The 25,032-nt window shown below is 40.3% G+C and overlaps 2 protein-coding genes across 5 annotated transcripts in view; one reads left to right on the top strand and one right to left on the bottom strand.

Moving 5' to 3' along the window:
* Positions 1–623: 623 nt before the first annotated feature.
* On the bottom strand, positions 624–13,036 carry men1 (multiple endocrine neoplasia I). Of its 2 annotated transcripts, XM_032583227.1 has the most exons (10): positions 12,941–13,036; positions 9,271–9,810; positions 7,545–7,753; positions 7,328–7,456; positions 6,022–6,062; positions 5,847–5,934; positions 5,283–5,419; positions 2,311–2,452; positions 1,991–2,164; positions 1,278–1,802 (listed from the first exon to the last, which is right to left on the bottom strand). In XM_032583227.1, the coding sequence occupies exons 2-10, from the start codon at positions 9,704–9,706 to the stop codon at positions 1,278–1,280; spliced, it is 1,881 nt and encodes a 626-aa protein (XP_032439118.1). In that variant the 5' UTR covers positions 9,707–9,810; positions 12,941–13,036. The 2 variants fall into 2 exon arrangements, with proteins under 2 accessions (XP_032439120.1, XP_032439118.1); XM_032583229.1 differs by lacking the exon at positions 12,941–13,036 and having other exon boundaries at positions 624–1,802; positions 9,271–9,706.
* Positions 13,037–13,811: 775 nt separating this feature from the next.
* The window catches only part of rtn3 (reticulon 3), a 29,888-nt gene continuing 18,667 nt past the window's right edge, over positions 13,812–25,032 (top strand). Inside the window, exons 1-2 of one of the 3 annotated variants that reach the window (XM_032583194.1) lie at positions 13,812–14,127; positions 21,196–21,243. In XM_032583194.1, the coding sequence (XP_032439085.1) occupies positions 14,043–14,127; positions 21,196–21,243 (133 nt within the window). In that variant the 5' untranslated portion in view covers positions 13,812–14,042. The remainder of the gene's footprint in view (positions 14,128–21,195; positions 21,244–25,032) is intronic. The other 2 variants (XM_032583196.1, XM_032583197.1) reach the window with 2 other exon arrangements.

Genomic DNA, 25,032 nt, shown 5'->3' with positions numbered 1-25,032 from the left:
GTTTGTGGTTCCAGGGCAGATCTCTGGGAAAGCTGTCCAGTCTTGGTGAATGCAGTTCTTGAGGTGTTTCAGTATATCACAGGTCGTCCACTGCCCTGGTTTCTGGTTCAGGATTTGAGTTTGCAGAATGTCCTGCTGACTCACGGTGCTGGTGACAGGAATCCAGACCAACCTGTGTGTGAAGGTGTGTGTTACATTCCTGCTGTTGGAGTCATGTAGCAGTGCTGCTGCTGTTGATCGTCTGCTCAGGATCCAACTCTAACTAATCACTCATTTACAGAATTCCATCACTAGTTTTCCTTTCAATATACCGGCCCCCTAATCTATTTACTAATGATACTAGTCTTTGAGTTGTTTACAGAACGCCTCCAACTGGTAGATTAATTTATTGTATAATGCACTCTGCAAATTAAGGCCAATGGCAAAATTCTAAGTTAATTTCTAGACTGACTGATGCTCAGTGATGTGTTGAGCTATTTGTGTTGTTCATGTTTGCTGTTCATTTGATTGTACATTTTCCTAGTAAGTCTACTTAGTTAAAGGGGTTGAATGTGTTTCATCGGTGAGTCAATAAAACAAATCAAGCACTATGACTTTATGAAAATCATGACAGATTCTTGTTTTTTTTTTAGGTCTTTATTACTTGTAGATACAAGAAAAAGAACCACAAGTTATCAAGCAAAACGACGTAGCAGAGTGACCCAGTGGGGCTCCATTGAAACAGTGCATGGTCTCTCCAATGAACAGAATCAGGCTGAGCTCAGGCATTCTTCAAACTAAAGGCCACCTACTTCAGAAACAACAAAAACCAAATAAGGCAACATAGAGCTAGCAAGAAAGAAGCTGTCAGTAGAGTAGAGTGGACAATGTTACACAGTAACTATCCTAAATTAATCATTTCCAAGGTTTCAGTCAACAACAGGTTCTTCTTATTGGGGTGGGTGGGTTTATTTTTACATTGATGTTCTCCATCACTTTGGCTTCTACATAAAAATAAATGACAATTTCCACAAGTTGTCAGTTAAAACACAAACTAATGAGAGGCTGCTTCCAAACTATCAGCCAGCCTCTTCTCCTAACTTCACTTCTTAAATTAAAACTAGATGAAATGTTCACTTCCTCCGATATGTGATGTTTAATTCGTCATCTGTGCAACTCAAATCTATTGCTCAGAATGACACATGTAAACTGAGATGGTTACCTACATGAAGACCACTAGTGTCCCACAGGGTTTTCACAGTATTCTCTCCCTCCGTTCTCCTCAACAATCAGCATGTCTACAGTGACTTGCGCTGGCGCTTCATGAAGGACATGGAGTAGTCCCCTGCTGGGGTGCTCTTCTGCCTCTTCATCTGGACCTGGGACTGGGCGGTGAGCTGCAGTTTGATGGCGCTGGAGTTCACCTTGGCTGCACACAGCAGCTCCTTCATGCCCTTCATCTTCTCACTCTGGAAGACGACCACGGGGCCGGCAGGGCAGGGCGAGGCCAGCTGCTGGGACAACGGGGAGGAGACGGACTCTGAGCTGGGGGATTTGGGAGTCCCGTCTGTCTCTCCGGCCCGCAGACCCTGAGAGGAGCGACGGCGAAAAGCTCCGTCCCCGACCTTCTTGGGCTGAGGTGCTGCTGCAGGTTGCTGGCTGGGTGGAGAGGTGGGGGCAGTGGGGGGGGAGGAGCTCTGATCCTCCAGCTTGGACTCCCTCCTGGGGCCCCGCCGCCGGCCCTCCCGGGGGTCCTCACTCGACTGGTCGTCATCATCCTGGCACTCGGGTTCTTTGGTGATGATGGACACTTTCTGACGCACCTGGCAGTTTAAAACAAGCCGTTTTTTTTATGATGTACTTCTGATATTTCCACACAGCAATGAACACAGAAAGAGCAACAGTCAATTATAAAAATAATAATAAAATAAATGTAAAAATATAAAAATTAAATGAAAAATGGAAAAAGTAAAGAAACATTAATTGTAGCTTAGAAGCAGCGGCTCCTGACCTGAGAGTCGAAGCGGCTCAGAGACTGGACCAGGTATGTGGCCCAGCCCACATGAAGAACCGGGGTGGGACTCCCCTCCTCCCACTTGCAGATGCCATCATAAAAACGAAGCAGGTGGGCAAAGCATTCTGGGTCCTGGAGTGCTGAGATGGCCGTCATCTGCTTGCCGTTCTCCTGAAGGAACACACCTGGTCAAAGGAATCCCACTAACAGCTGCTGGTTCTCCAGTTCAGACCAGTCTAATTTGATGGATCTCATGCAGGTTTAAATTCTCTGTTAAATTTGACCTTTAACCCTTACATGCAGCAGTGAGTGCTCACCTTGTCGGGCCCTTCTGCCCCGTCTCCATCCTCCCCAGGACCGTCAGCTGTAGCCGTCTCCTTCAGCAGAGTGGGGATGACGTCGTTTGCGATGTCGAAGAACTCCTTGTAGATCTCCTCATCCTCACGGAAATAGTTGTACCTGCAGCAGCAACACAAGTGCTTTAATTCATCTGAGGAAATGAAAGAACTGATTTATCCCCACCAACCCCCCACTGATCAGACGTCCATTTCTAACTGCGGCTCTGGATCAGTTCGATAAGATCTGAGCTCCACCATCATCATGTTTGAAACACATGCACACACTTCCCTGTGATTGTGCAGTAAGGGTGCGCTGCAGCAGAGGACAATGGGAAAGCAGGAAAAGGAAGCTGATGGACTGGGAGGAGAATGTGTGTGTGTGTGTGTGTGCTGGTATTAATAGCCACAGCTCATGAACGGGTGTGTGGGGATGCCAAGCTGAATGCTTCCTGGATCACACAACGTCCTTTCAGGCCGAGAGTCACCAGGAGTCTCAACAGTCTGGGCTTTGTTAGTAGCAGTGTGATAACAGAAAATCCCCATAGAGAGCTGCTCTACCACCTGACAGGCTACAGGCCGGCACTTTCCGCTTCTAGCCTGATAAGGCAACAGGTAAACAGCCTGAATAGTTTGGGTAAAACTCTAGGAATCTGAAGGACCAACAAGGTGTGCTTCTACTACCACCCTGTGTTCACTGAGAGGAAATTCTCTGTAACAACCTGACTGTGGGGCGACTGAAACGGTTTGAAACGGGCAACAATTTGAAGGCTTTTCATGCAGTCTCATTTATGTCTGCAGAACTACACCACCTGCTGGTGGAACTTTGAACCTGCTTTGTAAATGCACTGCTTGAGCTCATTTTAGGACATATTTGTCAGATGTTCTGTTGTAAATGTGGAGGTGTCAGAATTTTCTTGCCCATTTACGTCACTTAAGTGTTTGCTGTGCATAATTATTCATACGCAGATAGCTAAAAATGCAGTCACGGCCTCAGGAAGGCCTTAAAAGCAGAAATGACAAAGCAGCTAGAGGAATTTCACAAACATGGTGTAAATAATCAGATCTCAGAACTGCACCGACACAATGCCACCAACATGTCTACAAATCCACTAGAGAAGGAAATACTTCCCACAAGGTTTATACAAACATTCATGAGAATTACAGAACACACCCAACCGAGTCTATTCCAAACACACTACACCCCTGGGGAATAACCCCCGCAAAACAAGGCAACAATAAAACATTTATCATCAGAAACTACAGACTTTTAGAGAAGATGATGAAAGCTGATATTTGGTGTGTTACTCTAAGCCAGAAATGCTTCTGTTTGCTCCTTACAGGTGCTGCACTGCAACACAAAGCTCATGCAGGGGATAACTACCAGGGCTGCACCAACTGAAGTTTTCTGGTCAATCACTGATCTTTACGAAGCCTGACCTGCTGATTCCAATCCTTTTGTGTCTGAAAAGTCACTAAATGTGACAAAGTCGCTAAGCTGGCAATGCTGAGGTGACTATTGCTAACCGCATATGTGAAGACTAATACCTGGGGGGTGGCTCTGTTAGTTAAACCTCTCACATGACAGAGCAAAGAGGACAGTGGCTGATTTTCAGCCCTTTGCAGAGGAAGATAAGACTGACTTCTCATGTATGCATCAGCCAATCTCAGAACTTAAAGGAAACTGGAGCCGATTTATTGATGAATCCCTATTAAACAGTTGTGTTCCTCAGTTAAGTTATTAACATGGCAAGAATTACACAATATTTATACAATAGACTATGTTCAGGTTTTCATTTCCATCATTTTCATGTCACAAATTTTGGTGGTAAAGACACAGAAACTCTAAATAAATGGAAGACAAAAGTTCTTAGCTGCCAGGTTAGGAGCTATGCCTAATTGTTTATAACGCTGGTCAACAGCAAAAAATAAATAAATAAAATATCTGGGTATTTCTACTGTTTTAGGGTCATGTTGATGTGCTGAATCCTAAAATCCCATTGGTTTTGCTCAATCAGGTCAACTTTCTGAACTATGGAGCAACATGAGCATCAAAATGCAGGACTTGTTCTCACATCTGGAGAATCTGATCAATGAGTGATGAGCAGGAGGAGAGATTCCATCAGGACAGAACAGAGACGGAGAATTTTACACAATGAAGACGTCATGTTCAGTTCACATGTACTTACATTTATCAGTGCTTATTATTCAATCTACAGAAATCCAAGTTTGTAACATTTAACTACACTCTGTTGGAAAACAATTTTTTTTCCTACAACCTTTTTGGGATGAGAATTTTTTATTTTTATCTTTTCCATTTTTTTCTCCGAAGAGTTTTTGCGGCGCTAGTGGCTTGTATTTTTTTCTACAGTAGGCAGACAGGAAGGAGGGTGAGGAGAGGGGGGAAGACATGCGGTAAAGGTCGTCGGGACCGGGAGTCAAACCCGCGACGTCCGCGTCGAGGACTAAGGCCTCCAAACGTGGGGCGTGCTAACCCCCTGCGCCACCACAGCACGCCCCAGGATGAGAAATATTAACTGATAATGTCATAAGAATGGAATCAATTTAGTCAGAAGATCAAATTTCTCCAAACCAAATTAGAATAAAAACTTGATCTGACAGAAAAATAGATGTCATTTTTGGATTCAGTGTTGCAAAATAGTCCTAATTCAGTTGAAAAAACATAGACAACTTCCAAAATATAGTTTTTTGTAACTCGGTGTTATGATTGGCCAGTATATATCCATGTCTCATAAATCAAGTAAAGTGATAATAAAGTATGAGGATTCATGAACAGCAGCAGTGCACTGAGGAACATTTGCAGTAGAGACATATAATGTCTTACAGAAACTGACAGGACATCAGCTTGTGTTTCGGTCTACAGTAATCTACGCTGACATGCTTCTATTGTTCTAAACTTCTCCCACCTCCCATCCCTTGTGGTGTGAACTCACTCCTGCATGACTTGTGCTGCCTCAGCCCAGGCCTTCAGCGCCTCCTGCACATTCCTGTGTCTGTAGTGGAACCCAGCCAGGTACATGTAGGGGTAGATGTGCTCATTGTTGTAGAACTTCTGAGCAGAACCTACAGCCTGAAAAAGCACAAACATGCAACATCAATCACACAACAAACCCAACTTTCTATTTAGAAAGGGCAGGATTTTTCTCCATCCGGCTGAACAAATTTCAGCTTTTTTGCAAAGAACAGAAAAAAGCTGCAACTTTGGGAAACTCAATGTGTGAAACTTTTTTTTTCTTTGTAAAGTGCCGTCGGATGTCATTTGTTGTAAATTAGTATTACGTAAATAAACTGAATTGAAAAGAAACAAGTTAGGCAGAAGGGAAGTCTGCCGCTGCTTGAAAGCTGAATGTTAAGTTCGGCACAACTCATTGTTTTTACTGTTTCTGCTGGGGAAAAAAAACCCCAAAACAAATAAAAAAACTCTTGATCAAACTCTACTCCTGTCTCTAGTTGCTGATTTGTGGCCAGCAGGAACCCTTCACAGTAAAGGGACGTACCTTCAGATGAATTTGCAGGGGGTTCTCCTTTCCTGGTATTGGTTCTTGATCCTCAAGGTCCGCTAGAGTTCCCATTGCCATGGGATACCTGGAGGCAGAGACAGTGAAGCAGAGACAGTGAAGCAGGGCTATGACAGAAAACTAAACTGGTTTTCATTTGCTATTTCAGGCTCACCTGTCCAGGTCCCCTCGATCATACAGCAACCAAAGAAGTTTCTGTGCCACAAAATGAAAATACAGAGTTATGAGTAAAGGCCAACATCATTTCTCATCACAGCATGGCTTCTTTGGGTTGGATTCTTTTAAGTCCGATCTAAACTCTACTCCTTAGGCATTCTGGAATTAGAAGCTAACTTTGGTTTTGTTGCCGCAGCAGTAAGTAAGGTGGTTGGGGCTAATGGTCTGTGTTATTGCAGCACTATTGTCTGAGGACAACTCCATGAGAGAAAAACTGGCCAGGATAAAACTAGGGGCATTAATAAATCTACCCAGATTTCCTTAATTTAAGTATAAACTTATACTTAAATAAGTTTAAATAAGACTTAACCTGGGGGGTGGCTCTGTTAGTTAAACCTCTCACATGACAGAGCAAAGAGGACAGTGGCTGATTTTCAGACCTTTGCAGAGGAAGATAAGACTGACTTCTCATGTATGCATCAGCCAATCTCAGAACTTAAAGGAAACTGGAGCCGATTTATTGATGAATCCCTATTAAACAGTTGTGTTCCTCAGTTAAGTTATTAACATGGCAAGAATTACACAATATTTATACAATAGACTATGTTCAGGTTTTCATTTCCATCATTTTCATGTCACAAATTTTGGTGGTAAAGACACAGAAACGCTAAATAAATGGAAGACAAAAGTTCTTAGCTGCCAGGTTAAGAACTATGCCTAATTGTTTATAACACTGGTCAACAGCAAAAAATAAATAAATAAAATGTTAATTTAAGTATAAATTTATACTTAAATTAAGCTTTAAGTTTAAGGTTAATTTGCGGAAGGTTAAGTGGAAGGAAAAAGTATGGGAGAAGAGAGTGTATGTGTAAGGGTGTCTAATCCAATCTTACATGAGAAACTGATCCTGTCCATTGATCTTATCTTCCTCCATAAAGATCTGTAAATCAGCTAGTTTCCCCTTCTGCTCTGCTGAGAGAGAGGTCTGACTGACAGACACGCCCACCAGGTCACGTCTCAACGTGTGTGGTTAACTGTTAGCGACTTTGTTGCTACATTTAGCAACTTTGCAGACAAAAGAAAATTGGTATCGGAAAAAAATGAAATTGGCAGTTCAGGCTTTTTGAAGATCAGTTATCCCTCGGCACCCCTCATTTGAGCTGATGTTGATGCTGATGAGCATCTGAATAATTCATTTAAGTATCCACAATATACAAATATCTTTTGTTCTGAAAGCCTTGAGGGAGTTGCATTAAAAAAAGATAATATTTAGTCAATAACAGATCCAAAGTGTTGGTGCTAACCTGCTGCAGCTGCAGGAGTTCTGAGCTGTCCGTGTGCAAATCCAGAGAAGGGTTGATGGCACACACCATGAAGGCCACCTCCATGTTCCTGTCACACTTCATGTAGGACCCCTTCAGGTACAGCCAGCTCTGACAGAGGCAGGGACAGAGCAGCGATGTGAGCTCAGCTCATGTCTCCGTTTCCCTGTGGAGCTCCACCGACTCAGTCTGGACTAACCTTCTCACTGACTCCAGCCGTGACCGTCTGCCCTCTGCGGTCTTCGTTGCCCTTCCCATGCCAGGTGACCTCTGCTGTCTCCTCACCATTTTTCCCAAATATGACCCAGGCGTGGTCCTCGGACAGCGCCAGGTGGACGTCCTTCAGACCCAGCACCTGACAGGCTGCCACCACAGCGAAGGCCACTCCTGAGCTGTCCAGCTTGGTGCCTGGTTCACAGAAATAATAATTCATCAATCAGGTTTATTTGTTCCACAATTCAGCAACAAGGCAATTCAAAGTGCTTTACATCATAAAAATACATTACATGCAATGTGAACTGGTGACATTAAGACAAACAGAACTTAACTGAAAGGAAATGACGATGATGGACAAATGTTAGAGTTCAACTTTCACTTCATTTTTACAGCCAATCTATTTCTGTCAGCATCCATCAGTATCAATGAACAAAATATGATCTAAAAGCTAATATAATTCAGTAATTCAATTCAAAATATGATGAAATACACACAGTGACATATCTGAAGTATTTCTTTCAGTTGGTTTTGAGGACCAACTACTGACACTAATAGAAACCCAGAATTCAGTTGTTTAGAAAAGTTGAGAAGTAGAAAAATAATAAAAGATTTGTGATATGAAATGCTATTCATGTCTTTCAACTGACGTTTTTCAACATTCATCTTCCATGGTAGTGGTGGGCAGGTGCTGTATCCAAGAATATTATTGGAAGGTTAAGAGGAAGGAGAAGTATGGCATAAAAGGGTGAATTTGTAGGGGCTAACAGTAACACTGTCGAAGGCACCAATACCAGCTTGTATCACCATGGTAACACCAGAAACCTGCCTGACCTAAACTCAACAGAGAATCTATGGAGTGTTGTCCAGAGGAAGACGACAGACAGCAGACCCGACACGGCTGGTGACCCGAAGGCTGCCAGCAAAACAACCTACGTTTTCACAGGCCATTGCCAAGATACTTCAAACTGTGATCAGGTGCATCCTGTTCTTTCTGAGAGTCCACCTGTGGAAAATCTAGCTGACTGAAGACGATCAGAAGAGAAGAATAATATCCAAAACCAGCCAGTGCTGACATTACTAAGACCTGCAGCTAAAGCTGCTTCAACAAAACATTGAGCAAAGACTGTGAAGGTTTTTGGGGTTTTTTGGCATTACTACTTTGAATTAATTTGCTAGATTTTCAACCAGACGTTTTTCACAATGTTTGGAAGTTTGAAGAGGATAAGCTCATTGAATCCATAATAAAGTGCTTTGTGGGAAAGTAAAGCACTGTGAACGTACTGTCCTTGATGCTCTGTATGTTAACAGTTCTGGAACAGTACATCCCTTATTGGATCAGATGTAATATTCTAACTTTATTAGAAACTCAACTTTGGGTTGTGATTATCTGCAAGGCATGATCATCGAAATTCATTGAAATAAATATAGTACAGTGTGGAATGAACCTCTAAAGCTGTGTGTTACACCAGACTGTATGAAAAGTACTCTGTAAATAAGATTTGATTTATTGAACAATTATTTTCCTTTCTGAACCAAATTAGTGAAAGAAATGACTGATATTCACCTAAGAAGCACTAGCACAAGGGAAAGTATATTTTTAAAAATAATAATAGAAATAAATCAAACCACAGGTTTTTCCTTTCCAACATTTCCCACCAGAGTACATCCCAGAAGAGTTTCCTCTTTGGATTGACCTTTGAAAGCTGTACCTGTGATGAGGCTGAACAGGGACTGGATGTGAGCTCGGTCCTTAAAATACGACCGACTGAGACTGTTCCAGATGACGTCTGACACTTTCTTCACCAGCTCTCTGCTGGACCCGGAGGCAGTTCTGCGGTACTGGGACAGGTCCACGGCGCCGCGGATCTGAGCTGTGAAACGTTCGTACAGTGCAGAAATCATTCCCAGCTCCACCGTGGGGAAGCAGGACGTGGGACAGTCCGGCTCCAGCGGCTCGAAGCGGACCCCTGGAACGTTAATGGGGATGACCCTGTTCACAGCCAGAAAGTGTTCAACAAAACCCAGGACCAGTGAGAGCAGAGCCAGGTCTGGTTCTGACTTGCGGAGCTCGGAATCAAACAGCTGGACCACGCCATCGATCCCCTTGAGGGGGAAGAACTTCTTCTGTGTTGAGTGCAAACCCATGATGATCCTGGCTTCCGGTACGAACTTAAATCAGCGTCTCCTGTCTTGCAGTGTGAATATTAGCAAGAAGTCAAGTCAATCCACATCCTCAGCTCACAGTGACCCTGCAGAGGGAAAACATGCAGAACATTTTTACACAGAAAGCAGAATTAAACCGAGCTCACCGTCTTCGTTGCAAAAGACATTTGGTTCAGTTTTAAATACCAACTATCATGAAAAATATCATCTCTGTTTGTAAACATAAATGTGGGTATTTACAGTCATTTCTAAAACTCCTTTCATATCATATTACACCTGGGGCCTTGAAGTCGACCAACCAATCAAATATTTAACCTGTCATCATTTTTCTCAGTAAATATGAAAAGCAGGTTGATGATAGATACGCGTTTACCACCAGTGAAACACTGGGAGAACAGAGTTGGATCAGATGAGGCCAAAAACTGAACTCTTTAGATATTATTGCACAAACTGCTCCGAGGATGAATGTTTCTGCACATCATCCAAAACGCACCATGCTAGAAGTGAAAGGAGCATCAGGGTGAGGGCTATCTTACAACATGAGGTCCTGCTAGAGTTCATATGACTGCAGGGAGGACGAATGGAGAAATGTACTGGGACATTCTCCAAACAAACCTGAAGATAACACATGCATGAATTTAAAATCAAGATAACAATCCCAAACACAGAAATGTGAAAACTTACAGGCGCAAAGAATGAGTCAGCTACTACAAACAGGAGAAAGGAAAAAATGCAAGTGTAAATGCTGAATGCTTTTGTTGAAGATGCCAAAATGTTTGAGATCAACTGCTGAAGACTTGCAGATGCAAGAAATAGGCAGACCCACCAGAACAAATTATAATCCTGCAAAGTGCCTACATGGGATTATTATAACAGAAAACTGTTGAAGAGGAGTAAAAGCTTTTGAATAATGGAAAAATTCCACCTAAACAGTATTAGAAATTGCTGGAGAACAGTGGTTCCTAACCTAAACCGTAGGGTCACCGCAGTTTATAAGGTAAAATTACGTATATAAAAGGCAAAGAGTAGCTAAAATACTAACGGGTGCATCTAGGCTTCCACTTGCACGTAGAGTTACAGTACCGGTAATATATTCTATGCAATGTAAAATAACTCATGTAAAACCTAAAATTTGAAAAAGACAGAAACATTCCCCTATTCCTTCTGATAAAAACGGTGGGTGAATGAAATCCAAACCTTTTATGGCTCCTGAGATATCGACATTTGTTTGGGGACATCATTTAGCACGGTGACTACAAAAAACATGCCACATGCAGCACGAAAAAAAACAATGTCAATAGCTCAAATTATTCCCAGGTGTTAAACAGCATAAAAGCTGTTAAACAGTCCAAATTCAAAATGGCCACTGCCTTGTGTCCTCCATGACAGCCCTGAACCTGGATGATTGATTGTCATTAATAGGCAGGACCTAAAACATCCACTGTGAAACACAACAGACATTTTATATTGTAATTCTCAATTATGCCACAGGATGGAGCGATTTCCCCCATGGGGTGAAAAAGTAATAAAAAGCTGAATATTATAAAAAGTATGAAGGTTATGAATACCAAGAGATATAGTAAATTAGGTATGGTACAGCATCAACTATGGAGCAGCCTCAAGGGAAACGAAAGGTTTCGTAATTTAGGACCATTTTGATCTTACATCAGAAAATAAGGTATTGGTTATCACTTCGTTGTTGTTTCATTCGGTTCTTTTCAGTTTCTAATTGATCTATCCGAGTCCAAATTCAGCTGAAATTGACTCTTAGTTTACTTTCGTATTATGTTCTACAGGTTAAGTGTTGCATATGTTTGACAGAACTGTCTTATTTAAATAAATCCACCTCCTCAATGCTGAGGCATTATCGGGCCAGGCATCAGAATGAAGTCCCAGATACACCTAGGATAAACTCAGGTATACAGCCATTCTACAAATTACTCATTTTATAAATTATTTTATATAAATGTATCATTTACTTCATATTTTTCTACAGCAGGAGAAGTTGTGTCAAAAAAGCGTAACAGACTAAATTTCGAAATGTTGAAAAAACTCTTTTTTTTAATGAAAATTTGTGAAAAAAAACCCAGTCCACAAGCTTCCTCATTCCAAACACGTTCACTTAAATTTTCACTTTATGGTACATGTTCACATTATTTATTGACTGTATCTAAGAATGTCAAATATATTTTGAATTTAACTGAAGATGTGACATAATACAATATATAATATACAATAAGTATTATTGTATATTATACAATAAAATAATATACAATATTATATTGTATATTATAATATACAATATAATGACTTAAATCTTATTGTGTAGACTAGGTCATCAAATCAGTCTGTCAACTGCGTTGCCGGTAGGGAGTTTTAATGTCCAGCAGGTGTCAGTATTCAGTGATACAGTATCGACACAGTATCAATACAGTTTTGCTAGGGGTCGAAACGCTTCATGACGCCTCATTTACCCATCACTACCGATCCACAACGAAAACATATTGTTGAAAACTATACTGGCTTCTTTTTTAAATAAGCCAGCAGTGGTAAACAAGGCTCCCACCTCTACATAATAAAATGAACTGAATTGATCCTAGCCCAAGCTGCTTGGCTCGTTGTATAACCCAGCTTCTATGAGCGCAGCTGGCTGAAGATGGAACAGTGCAGTGGTGGGCGGGGCACCCCCACCGCTACACTCAACCACTCAGCGCCGAGCTGACAATCATAACCTATTTAGTCTCAGATTGCTTTACCACAGCATATCCGGATTATTAACGACGCACACAGGGACGTTCATTACAAAACAACGTAACCCGTTAGATAAATGTGTTTACCAGACTAGCCGATTGACGTCGGCTAACTAGCTAACTTTACTGGCTTGAGTCATTGATCACTTTAAGCTTTCTTTCAGCTTCTTCTTTATTTAAACTTTTTTTTCTTCCAGTCAGGAGGCAACCCATACAAGCAGTCCAAAGCAGGAAGCGCACTATTATATATACATATCAAAAAGGTATAATAGCTGCTGGACAAACAGTAGCTACACAGCTCGAAACCAGCTAACAAGCTACCAGGCTGCTAGTTAGCTAAACTAATCTTTGGGATCACTTGCATCCTCATCATTTAATAAAATACATCATCACTCTGGGCCGCTACAGTAACTTAGAGAGCTATTATCAACTGTCGGTATTAGCTCTGTTTTAAGACGTTACTCACCCGTGTTCTCATAGAGGAAGCCACATGTTTTTGTTTGTGTCCCTCTTCTTTTACCGCGCACTTCAGTCTGCCCGAAAATTACTCAGAGTGCGTACGACTCATGACGTCAGCGAATCTTAGAAGATCTCAAAGCAATACGGCGCGCTCCATGTCACGTAAATGAACAGCGACGGGGCCTATCCCTATGTTTGTAAATCTTAGCTCTGGTCCCCCATGCTTGTCTTGGGAAATGTAGTTTTTCTGAGCAGGTCGCAGTAACACACAGTAGGGGGCAGCATAGCGTTTTTATGACATAAATAGCTTCAAGAAAGAACAAAGGTAAACATTACATAATGGGTAACAGACTTACATGAAAACTTATGCACTTTTACATATGATTCACAGCCCCAATGGCTGAAAATTATTTTCTTCATGCTAATAAAATGTATTAGTAAAGCTTAATATAAATTATGTTTATATGGTACAATCATGCAACACTTTGATATTAGGTTAAAATGTGTCCTGTCGTCTGTCTGACGTCTAAAATACAAAACAGATTTTATTCGGACCGGGTTGTCCATTTTAAAACCCGTTATTATGAAGATCTTCTATATCTGACAATGTTGTTCAGGAATATTCTCTATGTTGCTTTTCCTTGGTGTCGAACATTTGAGCTCCATAAAAAATTGGTTAATCTGAAGAAGTTTTAGAATGTATGTCAAACCTAATTAACCGTGGAGACAAAAGTTTTTAGTCACAGTAATTATTACCATCATAAGATTTTCTGCTTTACAACATAAAAACAGCCATATTAAAGATAACACATGAGACAAGTGGAGCTTGATGGGAGACCTTGAATGCATCTCGGCCGACATGTTTTTTTTTTAACCTCTTTTTTTTTTTTTACCCCTCCTCCATAATTTTCCTCTGCCTTGTTCATTCTTACTCTGCGCTCTTTCCTCAGAGCTCAGTCGTAGTGGTGAGGTGCGGAGCAGAGACCCACTCTTAGGGACAGGTCGCACAATACAAATAGATTTTAAAAAGGACAGGAAGCTTCTCTTTTTACCTTAGACAACAGACATTTCACTGCCACGGTTCTGCTTGTGTGTTCAGCTTCATTAAAATGGATACTCAGTCCTCCCAGATATCATCGTCGCAAGGTTTTACGGATGGACAGAATTCTGCAGCCAAAGAATCAAAACTGTCCGGTAAGACTTGACTAACACATAAGTTAGATTGCTGCATTCTAATTTAAACATAAGGTGTGCTATTTGAATTCAGCTAAGCTGTTTATTGACATACGTTTTGACTCTACTGCATAACACTAAATCAATATCGATCCTTCAGCACAATAAGCACTTATATCCTTGTGTGTGTCTAATTTATCTGGGCTGTTTGCAGAGGGGGACACTTGTGATTGTTAACATATCTGCTCGATTCGTGTTCGCCACATGATTAATGTGCTGAAGTTAGCATCCGATTCGTAGCTCCATATTCAGCACTGACTGTGACACATTTTTTAGCTTAGCGATCAAACCACACTGATTCAGTCGATTTTTGACTCTGTAACTTCCAGTTTCTCTCTTCAAGAAACTGGCTAATGCAGTGCCCTTAACTTCCCTAAGTCGTCCGAATTAAATTAGTAACATTTAAAAAAAAAAAAAAAAGATCTTGTGCATTTTACATAGCGTGCTTTTAAAGAATCTCATATGCTTACACGTATTCCAGATTCTTTTAAAGCACCGAAATAGCCCTTTACTCGGAGCTGTGAATCGGATGCCATCTTCAGTATAGGCTGTAGCTACGGCCTCCAGACTTAACGCCCCGTAGTCGTTTATACAGGGAAACCCCTCGCAGTTCTGTTACTTTTATGTCACACGTTGAAACATTTTTACGGCGGAAAACGAGTTTAACCATTTAATGGAAGTCTACATTCTACCTCTAACTAATGGAGACCTGCATTACGACAACCAGACCTGTGGGCTGGCAGAGCCTGCTGGTCCCAGCTCCAAAGGAGGCTGGCATCAGACACAAAAGGAGAGATGTGAGGAAAATACTCGACTCTTGGTTTATATGACGCTAGCCGAATTGGAATATGAATCCCAACACATGGCTTTACACGTTTGCGTCATATTTCTCTATGCAAGTTGTTGGTGGATGGGTTAACTAATGTATAACTTGATAATTTATAGAATAAGGTTTGTCGCGCTGCTCTGCACTGCAGATGTATTGTTACTGAGCAGAAGGGAGGATCCTCTTAAAGGCGCAATGATGGTTCTTCAATTTGTGTTCTGACACCCAAAGAAGTAAATCATTTTACCATCTTATTTTCCATTTATAAGACATGAGTTCTGTTCACATCACTCCGTCTGGAGGAGCCTGAAAGCAGGGGATGCGTATTTTTCTCTGGCACTGACTGACAGCTCATTGTGTCCGTGGGAGTGGCTGCTTCTCCATCACTGTGCTTGCATTTGCTGAGATCTCTGATTTAAGCTGCACACCCCATGCTTAGCTATGAGTTGTATGAAAATCTGCGTTGTTGATCAAGAGGGCTGAACATTTGAAAGAATTTCATCTCAACGGTGTTTGGATGACAGAGCAGTGCAGCAGGGTGTGGCATGATGATGAGTTGCTTCTTTGGTTTTAAGGATAGTCAAACCATTTGAAAGAAAACTGCTCGAAATGAACTAGATGAAAATGTATCCACACTAATTCTCAAGCGCATTGATTTGGGTTCAGTACAAGTGATATGCAACAAAACATGTAATTATTTAAGAAAACAGGCAGCTAATAACCTAGCTTCAACAAGTCTGTGTTTGGGTACAATGGGTCAGGATGCAGGTGGTAGTAAGAAAACAATAGATTGGGTCCTAAAACTGATTCATGTGACTTAATCTACTTCACTCGCTGTGTTCAATGTTTATATAGAACTTGTGTTAAAAATATATTTCCTGGCTATTCAGTCATTATTTAAATTAGGAACAGATGTGACATCATGCTGTGTAGTAGCACATGGAAACAGCTATTTTCTTTTTATTTAAAACACAGTGTATACAGAGCTGACATTTTCACCTTACTTGAATAATTTATATTACTGATTAGTGAAATGAGCAAAGCCGACATGCCTGTGTGTATTCCCCAGAAAATAAAGATCATTGCCTTTACCTCAGAGATTTCTAGAAGGTTAGTAGCGCATCCACACCTGCTCCCCATGTCCCATGTTAGATTTAAACAGTAAAATGAATCAAATTATAATTTTTTTTGCATTCTGACCAGAAAAGAAAATCACTTTTGAGTTTGTTTTTTTTTTTTAAACAATGGAGCAGACTAAACAGTATTCTACAAGCAGCAAGAAAAGATAATCAGCCGTGGTGAAGCTTATGTAGTTGAACAAAACAAATAAAAAAAAATAAAGCATCTTGGTGATTTTTTTATTTTTTTTAAATTCAGTACAGACTGAATTTAGACTTTCTAAGTAGTCATGCAGTCAGTTTCGTGCTGACATTTGTGAATGGATATTTTATTCTAATTCACAATGATCCCCACAACAAATTCTGTCTTCATCAGTCATTGGACAAAGGGTGGGGGACGTCCTGCACAGAAAACCAGTCCACCGTAGAGCCACATAAGCAGACATCTCACACCTAAGATAAATTGACCCAACATGCATATTTTTGGGTTGTGTGATGAAGCCGGAGTACCCAGAGAGAACCCGCACATACACTGGGAGAACATGAAGACTGGTTGGAATTCAAAGCCAGGACCTTATTGCTGCTATTAATAAATATGTTTAGTAATAGGACATTCTATTACTGATTAGTATGAATTGTTGTTACACAGACATGTAACGACTGTCAGTGTAGTCTGCAGTTCATGTAGAGAATGAACTGCTTTCTCTAGATTTCAAAATGATCCGAACAGACTGCTGATTTCTGTCCATGGTTCCAGTTTTCTTTATTTGAATCATTTTAGTTGGGCTCTGCAGTTGGTAAAGAAATACAAACCATCCCTTTGTTTTTTTCATGCATACCCCTTTAACCTGAAAATTGTAACATTTTGCTACAGAATATATTTTTGCCTTCTATTAATTTAGTATTTTTATTCATGCTTTTTTTTAATTAGGTACAAATGTGCTGCTTTGTTTTTTTTTTCTCCTGTGTTCTACCACTCTGCACTCTGAATGTGAATGTCTATACCTGCAGGCCTGTTTTCTTTATTCCTTTCTTCTAAAAACTGCCCCCTCTGTTATTGCATCATATTTTCATGTAAAATTGCTCTGTACAGTAGATGGTTTGTGTTAATATGAGGGAAGGCCTGAGCTTTGCAACCACTATCACTCATGTTATTTGAATAACTGTCCTGTTTTATAGCAGACCTGAAACATGTCTTCCTTGGCTGAGTTGCTTTTGTTCTCACTTCCTTCCATTTTTGTTATAATACCTCTAAAGATTGGCTGTAAAATATTTGTTAGTGAGGAAATGTTATGACTTGGTACAAGTGGACACTATCAGTGGATAGTGTCCACTGATAGTTCAGTGGACACTATCAGGAGTCCACTGAACTCCTGATAGTGACCCATTCTCTCAGATGTTTGTAGAAGCCATCCTGTTGGTAGCTACATCAGAAAAAAATAAATAAATTGTGACCATGGTGTTCCTGTGCTGCCGGGTTGAACTCCGTAGAGAACCTACGTAAAACACAAGAACCAACAGGCAGCTGACCTGAAGGCTGACCTCCTCCTCCATGCCATGCTGCATTGATGCAAAATAAAAAGGAATAAAATAAATATTGAGTTCATAGTAGCGAGCATACTTTTCATAATTCTGGCATTACTGTTTACACTGAATCTCTAAGCCATAACCATCAAGGCACATTAAATAAATGCTTCAAATGTTTCACTCTGTGTGTAATGAATCAATATGAGTTTCACTTTTTGATACGAGGGACAAAAATATTCAACTGTAATAACCCCGTATGAGTTCATCTGTTTCTTCTGGAGTTTTTTGCTATATGTTCATTCTCGGTATGAGGGATTGCTGCTAATTCAGCGACTCAACACACGTGACTGTCACTACGTTCTCGCACAGGAAGAGTGAGTGCTGCAAGTCAATGATAGAAGTGAATTTGACAATTTTCTAATTTTTGACACGTGCTTCCTCCTGCTTATTCAGCAGTGATTATTGATCTGCTTCAACGGGTGTGAATTCCACCATCAGCTCCTCTATATTGCTCGTATTGGTTCAAAGCAAAGCTATTCTTTTTGCCAGAGACCTTGCTGTGGTGTTGTGTACAACTTGGACCAACCAGTGACTGGTTCCTCATGGTGATCTTTACTAGGTTTAGTTTTAGTCCAACTACCAGATGGCTTGGCCCTCACAGTTCCAGCAGTCTCTGTATGAGCCAATGAGAGCAGTCACCAAGGAAGTGGGACACTTCCTAATCAGGCCCTCATTTCTCAAACTACATTACAACAGATAGGCTGTTAGTGTATTACTGTGTTTCATCAGATTTAGTAAATCTCCTTATCTTATAAGTCGTTTAAGAAAATTGTATTAGTAAAACTCTCAGATGTTGTAGATATTGACAGTTCCTGCTTGATTGGCTCCTCTCTTTTGTTCATGTGGAAAAAACGTTTCAATAATAGTTCATGATTTTAGTTTTTGAGCTACGTCTTTCAGTTTGATCCTCTTTCCCAAAGCTTCCCATCCACACTCGCTCATTACTTTCCTTTTTGATTGGTCATTATTCTGGTTAATGAACGAGCTCCTCCGTCTCTTCATGTGTTGCCAAGCTGACCCTCCTCTCTGCAGTCCATGCTGGAGCGCATCATGTCACTGAGGTCACAAAGCCGAATGGAGGATCTACAGGAATGGCAGGAGATGGGGCCCTGCATTCACACTCCCTTTTGTTTCTACAGTACGCTGTGGATGCCTACTGTAAGGCCCCAGTGACAAATACATTTTCCATAACTGACTTACCACACAACAGTGCTGTTTAATAACCCAGCAGATCTCAGCAGGCAGGATGAATGGTCATGATCACAGACTAAAGCCAACAGAAAATAGAAATCTGGTCCATTTCACCCAGTTCTTGCTCATCACTTTCCTCAAAATAGACTTCTGTAATATAATAAACAAATATTTCCTGATTCTGTGAATGACTCATTTCTAAATAGCCAGTTTTTCTAGGTCAGAGTATAAGTTTTATCCTGCAAACATACATATGGTGGGTTTTTTAAAGAAAAACCTCAGGTATGCTAAAATGGGACTAGATCTAGTTTCAACAAGCATTTTATTACTTTGCATAGTAAATTTATGTCAAACAATGTTTTTTCATTCACTTGGGTAAAGCATGAACTGAATTAGAGGCACACTGAGTTTTTATCTAGCAGTACAAATGTTAGATTATTCTGCTAATATTCTGAATAACTTTTTCTACTTCCAAGTTGAATTAAAAATGTACCAGTATTCAAAATAAAGTGATGTATTTTTCAAATCACCCTGAAGTAACAAAGCTGCTTTTTTTCCCTTACAGGATCCAATCAACATCGTCCAACTTGAAATTTAAAAAGAAAAAGCTAATGCTTAAATTTCAACATTTTAAAATATTGTCTGTATTCAAGGTTTCCTGTGCTGAAGGCTCATCATTTAAATGGCAACATCACATGGTGTGTGTGAGAGAGAAGTTCCCTTCCTTTAGCTTCTTACACCTTTTTTCCCTCTACAACGACGTTCACTCTGAAGAGTGTTACTAGAGTGTCCCAGCCACTTACTGATGGTGCTTTTCCTGACTTTTCAGAAACTCAAAAATTCTTTCTTTTTCTCACTGGTCAAACTGAAAACTGTAAGATGTATTTTTGTTGTCTACAGAAGGAATCAAGTATTTGTTAGAAGAGTTGTGACACTGGGAATTATGCAAACTTATCGTACGACAATTATTCAGAATGTATGGCAGAGGTTTGTTTTAATATTTGAAGTGAAGTAGTCCATGAGAACAGCCGCTGTCGACCAAGAGCTGACGAATCCTGTCAGACAATCCACAGCTGGACTCTGTAGGGTGTCAGGGAAATGTCAGACAACATGATGCTGCAGTTAACAGCCAGTAACAGGACGCCTGTCACTGTCTAACATGTTTTCTGCCCATCAGAATTTAAAAGTCAGTCTTGACAACATTTGTAAACTGAACACACCACGAGCAAGAAGTGGTTCGAACATAATTAATGGAGTTGTTCCCGTCTTTGCTTTGCCTCTCACATATAAGGTTAAGACGTTGCATTGTGGGTAGAAAGTGAAGGAGCAGTTTGCTGAATTTGATTGAAGGAATGTTGTTGCTCCAGGCTTAACCTGCCCAGCCTGTGCTAACTCCCACTTGAGCTGAGCAACACGATGGGCAACACCACACCCTGTCTGTTAGGAGAAAAATTCCCACAGTTGCCAACCTTCAGACAGAGGACAGTTCTACAAACCTAATGGCTTCCTTTTCATATTGACAGGAGGTGTGGTGTTGGACTTCTTCTTGAGGATGGTTCACATGGTTTCTCTATTGAACAGTTTCATGCAAGAAAGCATGGTGTTAAAACAAAGTGCTGAATTAGTGGCTGCCTCAGTAATAATTAGAGTCTGGATAATGTCTTGTATGGTTGGGTAACAGACAGTATCCATCAGCTGGTGGTTTTCATGATTTCTGACTATATTCACCAGAATTGAAAACTATAGTTTTTATCCATTAGATATGGTCAGGTTTATTGAAGATTGTCTTCCCTTTCCTCCTCAACATAATTCCAGCTTTTCCATCTGTCATTATGCATCTCCTGTTTTTGCAGCTTTGAGTCTAATGCTTTGTAAACTTTTTCCTTGTTTGCCTTAAGGGGAAAAAATGGCAATATTCTTATTTCCTTTCACTTTAATTTCTTTTCACCTCAGATATCATGTAAAAACCTCAGAATTCCACCAACATTCTGACATTCACCAGGAACATTGTCTTGCGTTTTGTACTAGTGATACAAACTGTAAAAGAAGAGCAGTTGGTTTTGTCCTTATCTTATATGTACAGGGTTGGTTTTTGCATTTACTAGATAAGAAACAAATGCATGGATGGTTTTTGTTTAATATTACTCTTTCACTCTTAGATTTAAGTTCTAGAGCATTTAGTTAACATTGAATAAGTTAACTTCTCCCTCTTGATTTGAATGTTTTTATTTGGATGGGTTTCAGCAGCAAGAAGTTCTTTTCTTCTAGTATGATCATTCTTCTGTCCTTTCTTTCCCATCTTTTCAGATTCCTTTCTTTCCTCTTCGCCTGTATCTCTCATTCAGTCTCCTCAAGGCAAGTGTATGGATTCTTTAATGCTGCTCACCTGCTCTATTCCTCGATATTGTTTTTTTTTGCTGGCCTGTTGCTTTACTGCTCTCCATCCTTCTATCTAGTGCCCCTCTCCTGCTCGTAAGGCTGTGTATAAAAATGCCCCAAAGCAGTTTGTTAAAAATAGCGGCTCCCATCCTGGTCACAGCTGCCTTCTTACTTCAACTAGTCCTTACCAACCCCTCTTTCTGGTTTTTCACCTATGTTTCCAGCACTGCTGACGCTTAACTCTAGTTGACCAGATAGCAATGTTTCTCCAACTCTTCAGGGACTTGCAGTTCTGGTCATTTTTGCAACGTCTCTCCTCTGTTGCAACCAGATATGTAACCTTCCCGGCTAGTGCCCAAAACAGCCAGCTCGACCTTTGACAGGTTTCATTGGCTGTTTATTTTTAGGCTTGCAAGATGTGCCTCTATGCATGGCTGTGTCTTGAGCTGCAGTAGCTCTACCAAAAAGCCTTTAAAACATTTTATGTCTGTTGAACAACTTTATCTTTGTAACATGTCTTGAAACAATTTTTTCAAACCAGCAGCAGTCATTACCTTCTCTGTCCAACTGATGGCTCACCCATCTCCAGTCTTTAGACCCTGAGCATTACACCTGGAAAACTTGGCTTCTTGTGATGCCAGGAGCCTAATCCATTACAGTTTACCAGCTGCTAGCAGGCATTATTTAGGTCAGCATCACTGACTGCAAGTTCAGGATAATCCCAAGATTGCTACCTTATTTTAAGAAAGCAGAGAAGTTCAAGTTCACATTGTGTGCAGAAACCTAAAAGTAGATCAGGTTTGTGTCCCTGGAGGTTGGTTCTACCTTCCAGCTGCCCTAGTATCTGAATCCCCCTCCCCCAGCATCAGCTGTGTCTCCAGAGGACGAGTGGCACTGGAGATATCATCCACCACCTAGTGGTCCGGGCCTTCCATTGCCTGTTGCTCCTCACTCATGTTGCATCCTCGTAGTTGCTTATGGCTCAGTAGGGTTTGTGCATGTCTTAAACCATAAAACATTCAAAGTAGGTTTTCTTTGTATAGTTCTGCTTTTTTTTAACAGCCTCTTTTTGACCTGTGCATTGTTGCCATTCTAGAGCTGCCATGTTTTTTAAGCCACAGTAAAGCTGTGGATAGCACTCCAGAAAGGCACCATCTTGTTGAATTTAACTGATTTTAAAAACCAAGAAGTATTTCAGAAATAAAGTTTTGACATAATCATGTGGCTTGGCAATAGCAATGTAAACCAGTCATATAGCCAAATGTAAATGGGTCGGTTTGAATATCAAACAACCTATTTTGATATTTTCCTGTCCTGTATGGGTAAAGCAACATCAAAACAAGTAGATGGGACAACTTGCAGTTGGTCAACTTCATCAGGTCCTCTCAGGGATGTAGCTACAGTGCTTCAACATATTTTAGCTTTTGTAAAGACAGTTTGGTCACAATCACCAGCAGAAATGTATATTGGTCAGTCTAATCATTTAATCAGGGAGTGTAAATTCTTCCATTTAGAAAAGATGGAATTCTTTGTTCCATTTTTGAGTAGCTAGTTAAACGCCTCGGCATTATGCACTGCATCATGGGATCTGGGTTTGTGTCCTGCCCAAAAAGTAACGCTGCATAACAGAAAGTGTTAGTCTAGTTCGCAACATTTTCTTTACAAATATCTTTTGGCATACAGGCGGTGGTATTAAGGCATGTCATGGTTTTAAAGGGTTAGTCCTGATTCTGTTTTTTGTTTTTTTTTGCTGTTTGTTTTAAGTAAGTTTCTGTCTTCTGAAGAAATCAGTAATGGTTCCCTTAACTATCTTAGAAAATTGGAACAGAGTGGTTGAAGTTAACAAGCTAAGGAGACCCACTGCTGACTTGACACCTTGAAAGTACCAGAGCATATCATCTTCAGTGCTGCAGCACAGCTAATGCAAAGTTCAAAGGTTTATGTTGTTCTTGGCAGAACCTGAACAAACTGATTAGTGGTCGATCTGGCAGTGAAATTGTTTCTGCTCCTGTTAATGTGAGGACTTTCTTTTTGAGCTTTTTTTATTTATTTTTTTAAACTAAATTCGGCTAAAACTGACTGAACATGTCTGACTGGCTTGTTAGCTCCCAGCTCTCAACATTTATTTCACTCCCTAAAAGCTGAAGATGACATTATGCATTTCTTCTACAGGTAAGGGACTGTTACTGACGATAACATCACAGAACCTTGCTTCAAAAAACCAAACAGCTGAATTGTTTCATCATAGTTCCAACAGTTTAAAGTTCTTTTTGAACGTAGGCCACAGATAAGCTGAAGTAACCTGAGTTTTCTCTAGCTATTAGCATATCAGTATTGGCTGATTTTAATCATTGATCAATTGATTGGTGTACCACAAATGGAGATGAAAATACTTTTGTGTGTTTTGGAGTAGGATAATCTGGAGGCTTTCTTTACTCTTAAATATGCTTGCAGTTGATGAACTAGTCAGCTTCTTAATGTGCCCAATTACTGAGTGATTCTGCTCAACCTTGTTTTTGAAGAAAATTCTGACTTATTACTATCTTTGGTTGAATAGCTCCAGTGCTGTGAATGTATTGTCACAGGACTAACTGTTTGGGAATGTGTTTACAAGTACAGAGCCAAAAACTACAACACTGTTGGTCAGATGGAAAGTCCGTGCTTGTGGCCTAGTTTGAACAAGGCATTGTATTGTGAAGCAGAGGAGGTGGCGGTCCAATTCAAGACAAAGTGAAGCAGTCAGTTGTGCTCCATGTCTGCACATACACGGGTAGTTCATGTTTGTGCTGTACAATTGGGCCACATATAAACGTTACAAACCAAGGACCCCGAATCTCCTTAGCATTGCTAATTGTGCCACATACTTTATTTTTCAAAACAATTCGTCTGTCTGGTAAATATATTTTGTCATGGCAATTTGACCTGGTTTATTTCAAATGCTTGGCCTGCTAACCTGGTCCCAAAAATGATCAAATAAAATACAGTCAGCCCTTTTGTATATAACTAGTGCACCTCCCCCCCATATCATGGTTTCCTCAGGAAAGCAAATAGAAAAATGTAAAGATGTCTGAAAGCTAAATAGCTGCCAGCTTAGCAAATCAATCACTGACTTTCTGTTTATCCCATCTGACTTGGGTTGATGTTGGTAAAACATCATATGAAGAAATGAAGTTTCCTTTTTTACTATTTGGCACAATGTAATGGACTGAACATGACTGTGTTATATTATAATTGCATAAAACTCGACAGTAATTTAAGTTTGATTGTATTTGATTGATCTGTATTAAAATACATTTGATGAATTATCAGCATTGGATATTTAATTGGATTAAGGTTTAGGATATAAATTGGACCTTTATATCACGATCTGGAGCTGATTTTGTTTTGCTGTAAATAATCACTAGATAAGTAGCTGTGCAGACATGTCCTGGTGGGTGGATTTGTCAGTCAGCTCACAGCAGAGCAGAAGAGGACAGTGGTTGATTTTTAGACTTTTGCTGAGGTAGATGAGATCAGAGGATAAGATCAGCTTCCCATGTAAGTATCGGCCAATCACTGATTCCCCAAAATTAAGAAAATCGGCACCGATAAATTGGCTGGTCAATAAATCGGTTCACCTGTAATCAACATGCTATTGTTGGCCAACATTTTGCTTTTTAGCTAATTTTAATTTATTTATAATATTAGTCAACAATAAACGGAGGGGTTTTTAAACGTGCAAAAAATACACTCCTATTTGTCACTTCCACTAACTTTAATCTGAGG

The sequence above is a fragment of the Xiphophorus hellerii genome, chromosome 14 (genome assembly GCF_003331165.1).
Source record: "Xiphophorus hellerii strain 12219 chromosome 14, Xiphophorus_hellerii-4.1, whole genome shotgun sequence".
Lineage (NCBI taxonomy): Eukaryota > Metazoa > Chordata > Actinopteri > Cyprinodontiformes > Poeciliidae > Xiphophorus > Xiphophorus hellerii.
Note: the sequence above shows the minus strand (reverse complement) of the source record. Positions and strands in the feature narration are given on the sequence as shown.

Bases quoted from the DNA above. Each gene is read 5' to 3' on its own strand.
- men1 (XM_032583227.1), bottom strand. From the start codon at position 9,706: ATGGGTTTGCACTCAACACAGAAGAAGTTCTTCCCCCTCAAGGGGATC. The intron at 2,165-2,310 runs GTGAGCACTCAC...GTGTTCCTTCAG, and splicing joins GGGCAGAAGGGCCCGACAAG to GAGAACGGCAAGCAGATGAC. The intron at 1,803-1,990 runs GTCAGGAGCCGC...TTAAACTGCCAG, and splicing joins TGAGCCGCTTCGACTCTCAG to GTGCGTCAGAAAGTGTCCAT.